This window comes from Chlorella variabilis, assembly GCF_000147415.1.
Source record: "Chlorella variabilis unplaced genomic scaffold CHLNCscaffold_5, whole genome shotgun sequence".
In the NCBI taxonomy this organism is placed as follows: Eukaryota; Viridiplantae; Chlorophyta; class Trebouxiophyceae; order Chlorellales; family Chlorellaceae; genus Chlorella; species Chlorella variabilis.
The window spans coordinates 1,775,852-1,788,049 of record NW_005435083.1 but is presented as its reverse complement, the minus strand read 5'-3'; the positions used below and the strand labels follow the sequence as shown (position 1 = coordinate 1,788,049).

Genomic DNA, 12,198 nt, shown 5'->3' with positions numbered 1-12,198 from the left:
CTGAGCCGCCAAGACAGCAGCCAGGCGCGGCGAACCGTATGACACGCACCTGCACCACGGTGTGACCCCGAGCGCGTGGCGCGCCACGGGAGGCGGGCCTGGCCGCCGCGGCACTGGTGCAGGGAGCTACTGCCTTCAGCATGTTTCGCGTTGTATGGCCCTTCACGATGACCTGAACGATATACCTGAGCGATGGAATGTGCCAGCGGGACAGCAGACTGGCGCATTTGCATGGGCCAGGTCTGTTTCTTTTTGGCCACCGGCTCGGCGACCGATTTTCATATGACATTCCGCACAAACTTGAGTGTCAAATTCTTTGCCTACGGCTGGATGCGTCAATCTTGCGCAAGCAGCTGGAGCGCTCTGAACCAGTGCCCGCCGCCGCCGCCGCCACCATGCCGCCGTGCCATGTGGCTTGGCTCCCAAGCAACTAGCTGCCAAGGCAGACAGTCTTGATTGAGGTGTTTCAACACCACAGGGTTTCAAAACCACAGGTGGGGACAGGCACGGCGTTAACTTGGCGGGGCGCAGCTGCTGGTCAGGTTGTGCGCCGTGGCCCAGGCCAGCGCGTCCAAGATGTAATAGTCCCCCCAGATGAGCCCCGTGGAATGTGAGCCCTTGGCCACGTTGAAGGTGCCGTTGCGCAGCAGTGCGGCCAGCGGCTGCCGCCCCTGGCCCGCCTCCCAGCCAAGGTATCCGCCCGCCAGGGAGGCCAGCAGGGCCGCCCCCGCGCCGCTGTACCGCTCCTCCCCGCTCAGCTCGCCCAGGCGCAGCAGCCCGCTGGCGGCGATGGCCGCGGCAGAGCTGTCCTTCCAGGGCTGCACAGGGTTGGAGCACGTGAGGAGGTTGAGGGGTCGGGGAGGTGGCGTAAATGCGGGGTAAGGCAACTCGGCGGCTGGGCTGGCATGCTGGGGGCCGAGGGAGGGCAGAGGGCACGGCCAAGCTGCCCAGCGTGGCGCTCCAGTCGGGCCTGGCCTCCTCCTCCTCCGCCGCCAACGCCTCACCTGCTCGGCCGAGGGCGGCACATCAAAGTCCCAGAGCGGCACGCCGTCTTCCGCCTCTGCCAGCCGCCGCATGAAGTAGTCGGCGGCGCGGCGGGCGGCTGCCAGCATGTCGGGCTCCCCGGTGATGTTGGCCGCGTGTGTGAATCCCACCACAGCCCAGGCCTGGCCCCTGCACACGCCCGGGAGCGTCTGAACCCTGGCGTCAGCACCCCACCAGCACAGACTCAGCCTCCCACACGCTCCCGGCGAGGCGAATGTGCAAGCGGGGTACAGAGCAGAGCTGGTGGCTGTGCGGGAGCCGTGCCTCCACCACTGGTGGAGGCACCGTGGCACGCACCGTGACCAGGTGCTGTTGTCGGCGTAGCCCTGGAAGGTGCCCCGCCACTCCACCTCTCCCGAGTCGGCGTCGAAGCGCGCGCCGTGGTAGCTGCCGCCGCCGGGGCGGAACAGCTCGCGGGCGACGCGCCGCGAGTGCGACAACGCCTCGTCCGCCCACCGCTGCTCGCCGCCCGGCATTGCCGCGGCCTCGAACATGATCTTCAGGGCGGCCATGCTGTCCATGATGACCTGCGCAGGGCCAAGGGGCAAGGGGGAGGTGAGGCTGGGTGGGCAGGTGGGTGTTGTCGTAGGTTGGGCGGCCACCCTGAAGCGGCACTCGCGGAGCTGGGGCTGCTGCACAAAGGCAGCAAGGCGGGGCAGCGGCAGCAAGGCGCAGCACCTCTCACCACAAACTCGTCGCCGATGTCGTACCACGACTGTACTGCCCCCACCTTGTCGTTGTACCTGCGCAGGAACGCAGGCAGCAGCAAGTGAATGCCTGCCGGGACCCCAAGGCCAGGACCAGCCGTGGACCAAGGCAGGGCAAGGCTGCAGGCTGGAACAAAGTGCTCACCTGGCTGACAGAGAGGCTGCCGCCGTCTGCATCACGCGCTGGTACTCCTCCACTGGAGCCCCCGGCACCCCTGCCCTCAGCGCCTCGCCGTAGCTGCTGTCGAAAATGTCGCTGACCTTGTGATTCTGCGCACACACACACACATACACACAATGTGGGGAACGCAGGATAGTTTCAGACGGGCAGGCAGCAGGTGTTGGAGGGGGTGGGCCGGTTCCCACGCTGTGCTGGCATCTGCCGCCAGCCCACTCATGGCAGAGTTGCTGCGGTCGGTCTTACGTCTGTCTCGGCGGCCACCGGCTCCAAGCCGGGCAGCTCGGCAGCCGCCAGGTCTGCCCAGCGCTGGTCCCCAGTCATTCCATACGCCAGCCAGTAGCAGCCAGCCAGGTAGCCTGCATAAATGGTGGGGAAGGATGGGGATCGGGCCAGGGAGTTTGGCCAGCCAGCAAATGGGGAGAGGAAGCGGCTCATCGGGGCCAAAGCATCAGCGCACCTGAGGTCCACCTGCTGGGCTTGGTGCCGATCCACTGCCCCGACTCTGGGTCTGTGCCGTTTGGGAACAACGAGTCGGGGAGGGATGCCGCGGCCCTTTCCCGGGGCCACTCTGAAAAGGTGGTGGGCGACTGGCGCTGGTCCGCAACAGCCTGCAGCTGGCCGAGGGCGCCCTCCACGACCGCTGCCAGCTGCTCCTCGTCCAGGCAGCGCGGCAGCTGCTGGGGAGGGGGCGCCGCCGCGGCCTGCAGGTGGGGGGGGGGGGGGGCGAGCACCGGCGGCCGCGGCCGTGCCCGCTTACTTTGGAGGCGGACCGCGACGGGGGCCACCAGTCGGCTTCCGACACAAACTGCCTAGGCTACCTTTGCAAGGGATACCTGGGTGAGCAGCAGCAGCACGAGACATGACACCAGCATGATGCCACTGTTTCCCGCCCCGAAACCCGCGCGTTGCTGATACAGGTCTCTAATATGTCAACAGCACTTGCGAGCAACCCTGCTCGCCGAGGGCAATACAGGCAGCTCTAAAACCACAGCTCCGAAGCGCTCCAAAAGCGCTCCAGGTGTGGATCACGGTGGAACAATGCGTTGCGCGTTGGGTGCTTCGATGCACATGCTGAAATGCTGCATGCGGCAGCGCCACCAGGCGGCGGGACAGCGCCTCCTCCAGGCGGGCGCATCTGCCGCTGGCACCGCGCCCAGGGAGGGTCATGTGCAGGAACCCAAGAGATGGCTTTACTGGCTTGCACATTTGTATTGAGGCGCCCTGGCTGTCAGCACTCTCTGTCAGCGGTCTGTGGCCACGCCACGTGGCCGCCGCACCCGCGCCAGCTCGGCAGTCTGCAGAGCTGCACTGAGCACGGGCCCAAAATCATTCACTGCTGGATTCTTACCTTGCGAGCTGTTGCCGCTACTCACCAGCCGCTGCTCACCAGAGGACTTGCATGTGTATGTGAACCAGAAGCGGCCGGAGCCCTCCCATATGACAGCGTGGGCCCACTAGAGTCGGAGATTGAGGCGCAAATATGGACAGCGACAGCGACCGCGATGAGGCTGCACCCAAGGCCAAGCGGCAGAAGCGTTTCCGCTTCAAGACTTTCGAGCAGCGAGTGGCCGAGGTGCGTTTGCCGATGCATATGCATGCGCGCACCTGGCTGCAGCCGCCGCCGCCTCCGGCGCCGCCGCCGCCACGCCGCCTGCCGCCAGCCCTCTCCCCTGCTCGCCCACCTCCCGCCTGCTCCTCTGCGTGCAGGTGGATGTGGATGTGTACCGCAGCCTGGGACCCAAGCGCGCCGAGCCGCTGCCGGGCAACACCAGCTTCTTCCAGGAGGCTCTCAACAAGTGGCGCGAGCTGTGCTCGGCCGAGCACTGGCTGGCGGCGGCGGCGGCGCTGACGCCGCTCAGCCAGAGCCTGCCGCAGCTGGTGCACCACCGCGACGAGCTGCTGGGGGTGCTGCTGGGCGGGCTGCGCATGGAGGCGGCGCTCAGCCTGGAGCCGCTGCTGGAGCTGACCGGCACGCTGGCCAGAGACCTGCAGCAGGACTTCCTGCCCGCGCTGCCGCGCGTGCTGGATGCGCTGGCAGACCTGGTGGACGAAGGTGGGCTGGTCGGCAGGCGTGGGCAGTGCGGCGGCATGGCAGCATAACAGGGCGGCCGGCTGGGGCCGGTGGTTGGGAGGGACGGCAGCTTGAGCGAGTGAGGAGGGCGGAGGGAGGGTGCCGAGGGTGACATCGTGCCGCCAGCTTGCCTGGGGATGAGCTTCTCCCTGCCTGTCCCGCTGCGTGCCGTCTTGAGCCGCTGCTTGCCCTGATGTGCCTCGCCTTGCGTGCGCTGCCGGGTGCAGGGCTGGATCGGGAGCCGGAGCAGCTGCAGCACCTGTTTGCCTGCCTGTCCCTCATCTGCAAGCATCTGGCCAAGCTGCTGGCAGGGGAGCAGCAGCTGCTGGGCGCGCTGCGCGGCACGCAGCGCCTGCGCCACCACCGCGCCGAGCACGTGCGAGCACTGGCGGCAGAGGCGCTGGGCTTCCTGTTCAGGTGTGGGGCCCTGGCCCGGCTGGCGGCGCAGTGCCAGCTGGCTGGCGGATGGGCTGGTGCTGGCGGGCATGCGCCGGGTGGCCGCCGTCGAGGCAGCCGGAAGAAACAGCAGCAGGCGGCCGGCCAGCCATGTCGTCCTGCGCTGGCCCCTGCTGGTGCTGGCGTGCCTGCTCATGCGCTGCTCATGCGCTGCTTATGGCGTGCACCGCCTGCCCCCCGTCTCAGGCACGCCTCCGCCCCCGCCATCCGCGTCGGCGTCAAGGCGGTGCTGGCGGAGGCGGCGGCCAGGCCTTCGGACGAGCGCCTGCACGCCGCGGGCGCCCTGCTGGCAGAGGCGGCCCTGGGCGTGTCTCACGGCCTGCACAGCCGCGCGTCGGCGGTGCTGGGGCAGATGCTGCGGGAGGACATCCTGAGGCCCCAGGACTTCAAGTCGGCAAAGGTGGGCAGGCGGCTGGCGGGTGGCTGGGTGGGCGGGCTGCTGGGTGGGTGGGCGGATGCTGCCGACGAGCACGCGAGCGTGCAGCGCAGGCCCCAGTCTGTGCCGCAGCAAGCGGCCCATAGCTGGCGCTTCGGGCCTCTGCCAGGGTGCGCCTCCGCCGCTAGCTCACCTCGCTGCCGCCGTCGCTGCCTCCTGCTGCTGCAGAGCGCGCAGGGCGGCAAGCTGACGGCGGAGCAGATCCAGGCGCGGCTGGCGGCGGCGGCCTCCGTGTGCCTGCAGCAGCTGGCGGAGCACACGCGGCGGGGGAAGTGCGGCGAGCTGTGGCAGCTGGTGCTGGGGGAGGTGGAGGGCAGGCTGGACCGGCTGGAGGCGGCACAGCAGGCGCAGCAGGCACCTGCCGCCGCCAACGGCGTCGGCGCCAAGAGAGGCCGCAAGGGCAGCGCGGCGGTCGGCACGGCGGCCGGCCCCTCGGCCGGTGCGGCAGGCGCAGAGGGGCTGGCGGCGGCTGCCAACAGCGCGGCACGGGGTGTGGCCCTGCTCAGCCAGCTCGTCGAGCACGGCCGGGGCTGCCGCGTGGAGAGCTACACCCCCCTGTTCAGGCTGGCCGCCCGCCTGGCGCGGCCCGAGTTTGTGGGCGGCGGCGGCGGCGGCGAGGCGGGCAGCCCGGCGGCCGGGGAGGCGGAGGGCGAGGCGCAGGCGGAGGCGCTGCCGTACGGCGCCAGCGCAGTGTGTGCCGACTTTCTGGAGCCGCCGCTGTCTGCCCAGGTGCATGCCGCGCCGTGCGTGCTGCTGCATGCAGGCCTGAGTCCCCACCCTGCTACATGCTGGCTAGCTAGTGTGCTGCTGTCGTGTCACGCCGCCGTGCTGCCTGCCACACCCTGCTTGTTGCTGTTCTTCACTGTGCCTTGCCTGTTTGATGCTCCGCAGGTGCTGCGCTTCCTGCTGGCGCTGACACTAGCCCACGCCAAGACGGCAGGCGCCAGCGAGGGCCCCGCCGCTATCGGCAAAGCCGCGCCGCAGTGGGCGCCCGTGTTTGCCCGCGCGCCGCCAGCCCAGCTGCTGGCCTTCATCCGCGCCGTCATCACCCCGCCCGGCGGCTACGACCTGGCACGCATCTTCGGGCAGCAGATGCTGGGGACGCTGGGACGCTGCCTGCTGGCGGGTGAGCGAGGAGCGGCGGGCTATGCCCATGGCGGCGCGGCGGCGGCCGCTGCCGCGGAGGGCAGCTTAAGTGATGCAGGGAGGGAAGCTGCCGGTGCTTGCCTTCAGCACTGGAGCTCCAGCAACCAAACCGTGCACCTGCCGGCCTGTGGTTGTGTTGCGTTGCCTCCCCTGCTGCAGGGCAGCACCGCGAGCTGTGCTGGCCGCTACTTATGGATGTGTGCTGCACGCTGCGCCCCGGCGCCGCTGCGGGCAGCGCTGGGGTGCCAGTCATCCTCACCGCAGCAGGGGTGGGCCCGCAGCTGGCGGCGCTGGTTCGCAGCACCGCACGCATGGAGGCCGCTGTAGGCGGCCGCGGCGGCGGCGGCGGCGGGGAGGCGGCCGCGGCGGAGGCCTGGGCCGCGCTGGCCTGCCTGCCCCACGCTTCGGAGAACGCCACGCAGGCGGCGGTGTGCTGCGCCGCGCTGGCGGCCGCCACCGAGCCCGCTGCCGCTGCCGCTGGTGGTGGTGGTGCTGCTGCTGCTGCTGAGGAGGAGGAGGAGGAGCAGGAGAGGGCGCAGGAGGCTGGTGGCGTCGGCGGCGACGGCGCCACCACGCTCATGCTGCACTGCCGGGCGCTGGCAGCCCATGCGGAGCTCCTGGGCGGCGGCGGCGCCGAGGGCGGCGGCCAGGTGGTGCAGCAGCTGCTGCCGCGTGCACTGGCCCTGCTGGCCCGCCACCCGCGGAGCTTCCATGCGGTGTCGGCAGCCGCGGGGGTGCTGCAGGCAGCGTCGGCAGCTGGCGCGCAGCTGGGAGAGCAGCAGCTGCAGCAGCTGGCGCCGCTGCTGGCGCCCAACCTGTCGGCCGCCAGCCAGCCGCTGCGGCGGGAGACGCTGCGCGCGCTGTGCTGCTTCCCCATGCCCGCCATGCTGGCGCCAGCCGGATCAGGTGAGGCACGCGCCTTTGCTCCCTGCGCCAGCCGGCATCGCCGCCGCCGCCGATGCCGCCGAAGCCGCCGCCGCTCGACGCCCCACCCCCAGACTTCCATCTCTCTGTCCGCCGCACCTCTCTATCCACCTCCTCGCCCCTACCTTACCGTTCCCGCAGAGGATGCCGCCAGGGGTGTGCCCCAGCCCGCCTGCGACGCGCTGCAGCAGCTGCTGGCGCTCGAGAGCCGGCAGCGGGGGTCGGACGGCGGCAGGCCCGCCATCGTGTCGCTGGGCCGCATGCGCAACTACCTGGAGTACCGGCGGCTGCCCGACTGGATGGTACCGCCCGTGGTACACGCCCTGCTGGGTGTGCTGCACATCAGGTGGGCTGGCAGGAGGGCAGCGGGTGGCTGAGAGGCCGAGAGGGTGGCAGGGCGGCCTCTTTTTTTTCAAATCTAGTGCGCATCTGTTCTGCGCAAAGCTGGGGTCTGGCGGGCGGGCCGGGTCGGCAGGGACCGGCGCGGCAGGGCGCGGCGAGCGGGAGAGGGTGGTCACCGCTGCCCGCTGCCTGCCCCGCGCCTGCCGCTGCAGGTTTGCTGGGCTGTGGAACCCGGCGCACGATGCCCTGGCCACCGCCCTAGACGCCTACCCCAAGGTCGCCTGGCCCCTCATCCTCCGCCAGCTGGCGGCGGCGCAGGAGGCCTTCCTGGCTGGGGACTGCCAGGCTCGGCCCGCAGAGGCGGCCGCGGCAGCGCTGGCCGCCGCCGGCGGCGGTGCCGGCGCCTCCCAGCAGGCGCCGCGGGCGCTGGGGCCGCGCTTTGCGGCGGCGGCGGCCGGCGGGGAGGCGGCTGCGGTGGGCGGCAGCACCGACGCCGCGGTGCGGCTGGCGCACCTGCTCAAGGCCCTGGCAGCTGCCAACAATAACGTGGTGGAAAGCAGGGCCCGCGACTGGGTGCCTCTCTTCCTCGCCTTCACCGCCGCCTCCCCCTCAGCCGACGAAGAGGGCCACAGCGGCGACGGCGCCGCAGGCAGCCCAGCCAGGGCTGCCGCAGGCGCGGAAGACGAGCAGGAGGAGGAGGAGGCGGAGGGGGAGGTGGAGGATGGGGAGGGCGGCGACGAGCGGCAGAGGAGCGGCGGCGGCGGCGGCGGCGGCCTGGTGTCGGGGCGCCCGTACCGCGCCGCGCTGCGCGAGTGGCTGGCGATGCTTGGGGGCCTGAAGGGCGCCCGCGGCATGTTCCGCTGGGAGACGGTACAGGTGGGCGGGCAGCTGGCCTGCAGCTGGCCGGCAGCAGGCCCGCACCTGCGCCTGCCTGGGGCGGTTGCGTGTGGAGCAGCCCAAACCCCACCCTCTGCGCATGCCTCTCGCCCTGTGCTGAGCTGTGCTGAGCTGCGCTGAGCTGTGCTGTGCTGTGCGGTTGCGCCCGCGCTTTGGCCTTGCTTCCTGACTGCTCTCCCTGCCCTCCATGCCTTGCAGAGGGCGGTGGCGGTGCAGCTGATGGATGTGGACCCAACCATCCAGCAGGGGGCGCTCAAGTGCTTGAAGGTACCGCCGCCGGTCCCGCTCCCGCTGCCAGCCGCCGCATCTGCGTCTGGCATCTGGCATTTGGAGCCGCCGCTCTTGCCGCCGGCTGCTTGTCTGCTCCTGCTGCCCTGCCTGGAACCGCCGCCGGGCGGTGGGCAAGCGACCATTGTTCGCATCCTGTACCTCCTGAGCCTCCTGAGCCGTCTGTACTGCCTGTGCCTGCCTGTACCGCCCCTCAGGTCTTCAAGCTCAAGTTCCTGCTGCCCTACCTCGACCGCCTGCTGCGCCTGGCCGACAACAAGACGCTGAGGGAGGAGCTGACCGCCTTCCCGCTGGCTGCCAGGTGGGCGGGACAAGGCGCAGGCGCAGGCGCAGCCCTGCCGCCGCCCTGCCAGCCGCGGCATGGCGGCGGCGCGGCAGGCCATGCAGCCACCTCCTGGCTGCTCTCACCGTGCATATCTCGCTGCGTGTGCTTGGTGTGTGTGCCTCTGCCTCGACTGTTGCGACGGCTCGGTCCCGACGCTTCCGCTGTGCCTCTCGCCGCCGCGCCGCCGCCGCAGGGCCACGTCGCTGCGTGAGGACGAGGGCAAGCTGGCTCTGTTGGCGGAGCACCGCGCGGGCGTGGTGCCTCTGCTCATCCGCCTGCTCTTCCCCAAGATGCGCAAGCGCAGCGGCAGGCTGGGCGGCAAGGGTGAGGGAGTGGGTGGCTGCTGGCACCGGCGCCCAGCCCAGGCACGGCGGTGGGCTGGGCGCCTCAAGGAGCCATCCCTGGGCTTGGGCTGGGGTTGGGCGCACGACGTGCCTGCTGAGCGGCCCCCCTTTCCAGCTGTCCCTTACCTGCTGCTCATGCATTCCGCTGCCACGGTACCGTCCATGGTACCGCAGGTGCCCCCGGCTCCGCCCGCGCCGCCATCCTCAACTTCCTGGCAGCCGCCGAGCCGGGCGAGCTGCGCCCGCTGCTGGAGCTGTTCCTGATGCCCCTCTCCGCCGCCTTTGTGCGGCCCTCGGGAGAGGCAGGCGAGGCCCTGCTGCAGCAGCTGGTGGCGCAGGACGACCCGGATGCACACAGGTGGGCGGGGTTCTGGCCGCGCCGGCGAGGCGGAGGAGGAGGCAGAGGGCTGCCGCATTTACTCTAGACCCTCACCCCCCACCCACCCCACCCCATGTTTGAAAACCAAGCACACGCACATGCTCGCTGCCCCATGCAGGCTGATAGAGGGCCCCTGGTGGGGCCGCTGCCTGGGGCGCCAGCCGGGCGCCTGGTGGCTGGCCCACGTCGACGCCGCCGCGCTGAACGGGGAGCCGCTGCGGCGGCGCATCGGCTACCTCAACACGCTCGAGGACCTGCTGAAGCACCTGGGGCACCGCATGCAGGTGGGTGCTGCTGGGGCGGCTGGTACCGCATCCCCCGCCACCTGTACCGCACGTGCATGATCACATAATCATGACATCACCGTGCACACGCGCACACACGCTGCCCAATGAGACACGGTACAGGTACTCAAACCTCGCCGCCAGCATACACTCACGTTCGCCCCGCCCGCTGCCCGCCGCCTGCCTACAGGTGTTCCTGCCGGAGCTGCTGGCCCTGGCTGTGTGCCTGCTGGAGGGCGGCGTGCAGCCCCTGCTGGTGGAGGCTGGCGCCGGGGACGAGGCCGGCGCGGAGGCGGCGGAGGGGGCCAGGGAGGTCCGAGGGCGCAGCCTGCGTCTGGTGGCCGCGGTGCTGGACCGCTTCCCGGCCAGCTGCGACTACGCCTTCCTCTGGCCGCGCCTGCTGGCGGCGGCGCAGCCGCTGCTGCCGCGCCTGGCGGCGGAGAGCGCGGCCGACAAGGCGCCGCCGCTGATCGAGCTGACGGCTGCGCTGGCGGCCTCGCCACACCTGGTGCCGCTCCTGGCAGACGGCCGGACCAGCGCCGTGCCAGCGGCGGCCGGGGGCGGGCAGCCAGAGGCACCGGCGCCGGCGGCAGAGGTGGCGCCGTGCGCCGAGCCCTGGGCCGCGCAGCGGCGGCTGGGCAGCGGCCTGCTGGCGTGCTGCGTGGGCGCGCTGAGCGCGCCGCGCTGCTCGGAGCCGTCGCGGGTGGCCATGCTGGGCGCCCTGGAAAGCCTCTTTGATCTGGCGGACCCGCTGCCGCAGCAGGTGCTGGGCCCGCACATGCCCGCCCTGCTGGCCGGGCTGCAGAGCATCGTGGTGGCAGGTGGGCTGGCGCGCGCGCGCGCGCGCGCGTGTGTGTGTGTGTGTGAGTGTGCGCGCACGCGCGGGAGTACTTTTGTGTGTCTGTGGTGTGGTGGGGACTGAACGAGTGTGGCCGAGTGGGTGGATGTGTGGCATGGAGCCGGCCTGGCTGTGTACGAACAGGGCTGTTCGTTTGAGGGTGCCTCCCGTGATGTGCTGCTGGCGTTTGCCTGGCGGCCCCTCTGTGTCCTGGCCACGACCCCTCACCCTCCCTCCCCTCCTGTCGCGTGTGCCGCAGTGTGGCAGCAGGGCACCGGCGGCGGCCGGGCGGCGCGCGGGCGCAAGGCCCCGCAGCGGGGCAAGGCCGGCAGCGGCAAGCCTGCGGGGCCGCGCACTGCCACCGCCAGCCGCGCCCTGGCCATTCTGGAGCTGGTGGGCGGCCGGGTAGCCTCCTGGGAGGCGGCGCAGCAGCTGACAGACGCTCTGCTGCCGCTGCTGCAACCGAGGGAGGGCGCGGGCGGGCGGCGGCGTCAGGGGAAGGGCGACGAGCAGCTGGTGGCACGCACGCTGGCGGTGCTGGGCGCGCTGTGGTCCCGCCTGCCTCCAGCCGAGCTGCACCAGCGCCTCGCGGCGCGCCAGCAGCTGGTGGCGGTGGCGGCGGCGCTGGCGCCGCTGGCAGGCAACCTGCAGGCTCGCGATGCCAGGTGAGGGCGGAGACGCGCAGCTGCCACCCAGGCAGCTGCCAGCCAGCTTCCAGCCAGCCGCCGCTTTGCTCTACAGGTCTCTCCCTGCGTCTGCACCGCACCGGCCGCCCCGCCGGCCGCCCGCGCCCTGCTGACGCCCGCCTGCCGTTCCCATGTGCCTGGGTGGCGCGCCGCGCAGGCTGGCGCTGTGTGCCGCCTTCACCGCGGTGGCGGGCATGCTGGCTGATCTGGCGGAGGCGGCGCGGCTGCTTGCTGACCTCAACGCTGTGTCTGCCAGCGAGGTGGGGCGGCTGTGGGGCGCTGTTGGCCAGTGTGTTAGCTAGTGTGTGTTGTGCGTCCGTGCATGGTTGTGCTGTGTGCGGGCGGGCTTCGTTTCGTTGTTGTGGGATGGGCGGGGAGGCCGCCGCCACTTGGCTGCTGGGGGGCGTAGCCTTGCTGCTGACCTGGCGTCGCTATCTGGCATGGTACTGGCGTACCTGCAGATTGATGAGCTGGACTATGGGCGGCGCATGGCCGCCTACGCCGCCCTCACCCCCGCTGCCTGGCAGCCGCTGAGCCAGCGGCAGGCCGCGCCGCTGCTGCACACCTGCCTGCACGACCTGCGCAACGCGGGTGAGCCGGCCTGCTGGGGCAAGGGAGGGGCTGGTGGAAAGAACCGAAATGGAGTGCCAAGCGCTGGACACGCCTCACATCGCTGCCAGACTGCCACGCTTCCAACCCCACAACCAGCGCACCCACGCACCCACACCCACCCACGCATACTCACCCACACCACCCCGCCCCCCGCTCCCACCCCACCCACAGATGACCTGGCCTTTCGCCACGCCGCCAGCCAGGCCCTCTCACGCTTCATTGAGGCCGCCGCGGCGGC

General features: G+C 71.2%; 3 protein-coding genes across 3 annotated transcripts in view; 1 reads left to right on the top strand and 2 right to left on the bottom strand.

The window, feature by feature from the left end:
- Window positions 1-178, bottom strand: part of CHLNCDRAFT_59634 (hypothetical protein) — a 2,399-nt gene extending 2,221 nt beyond the window's left edge. The window contains exon 1 of the mRNA XM_005849604.1: window positions 50-178. Coding sequence (XP_005849666.1) covers window positions 50-142 — 93 coding nt within the window. The 5' untranslated portion in view covers window positions 143-178. The remainder of the gene's footprint in view (window positions 1-49) is intronic.
- A 266-nt stretch (window positions 179-444) lies between these two features.
- On the bottom strand, window positions 445-2,804 carry CHLNCDRAFT_57319 (hypothetical protein; the record flags this gene model as incomplete). Its single annotated transcript, XM_005849603.1, has 8 exons — window positions 445-818; window positions 1,005-1,173; window positions 1,342-1,571; window positions 1,730-1,787; window positions 1,897-2,021; window positions 2,176-2,288; window positions 2,390-2,633; window positions 2,766-2,804. 8 exons carry the CDS (start codon window positions 2,802-2,804, stop codon window positions 513-515), a joined length of 1,284 nt encoding a protein of 427 aa, XP_005849665.1. The 3' UTR covers window positions 445-512.
- Window positions 2,805-3,412: 608 nt separating this feature from the next.
- CHLNCDRAFT_51116 (hypothetical protein) overlaps window positions 3,413-12,198 on the top strand; it is a gene marked incomplete at both ends in the record, with an annotated part of 16,353 nt that continues 7,567 nt past the window's right edge. Inside the window, 18 exons of the mRNA XM_005849852.1 lie at window positions 3,413-3,505; window positions 3,640-3,985; window positions 4,231-4,420; window positions 4,646-4,859; window positions 5,064-5,624; window positions 5,787-6,021; window positions 6,201-6,947; window positions 7,107-7,311; window positions 7,520-8,183; window positions 8,403-8,471; window positions 8,690-8,793; window positions 9,011-9,141; window positions 9,336-9,519; window positions 9,659-9,824; window positions 10,015-10,645; window positions 10,922-11,327; window positions 11,506-11,608; window positions 11,810-11,939. Of these exons, the coding sequence (XP_005849914.1) occupies window positions 3,413-3,505; window positions 3,640-3,985; window positions 4,231-4,420; window positions 4,646-4,859; window positions 5,064-5,624; window positions 5,787-6,021; window positions 6,201-6,947; window positions 7,107-7,311; window positions 7,520-8,183; window positions 8,403-8,471; window positions 8,690-8,793; window positions 9,011-9,141; window positions 9,336-9,519; window positions 9,659-9,824; window positions 10,015-10,645; window positions 10,922-11,327; window positions 11,506-11,608; window positions 11,810-11,939 (5,179 nt within the window). The remainder of the gene's footprint in view (window positions 3,506-3,639; window positions 3,986-4,230; window positions 4,421-4,645; window positions 4,860-5,063; window positions 5,625-5,786; window positions 6,022-6,200; window positions 6,948-7,106; window positions 7,312-7,519; window positions 8,184-8,402; window positions 8,472-8,689; window positions 8,794-9,010; window positions 9,142-9,335; window positions 9,520-9,658; window positions 9,825-10,014; window positions 10,646-10,921; window positions 11,328-11,505; window positions 11,609-11,809; window positions 11,940-12,198) is intronic.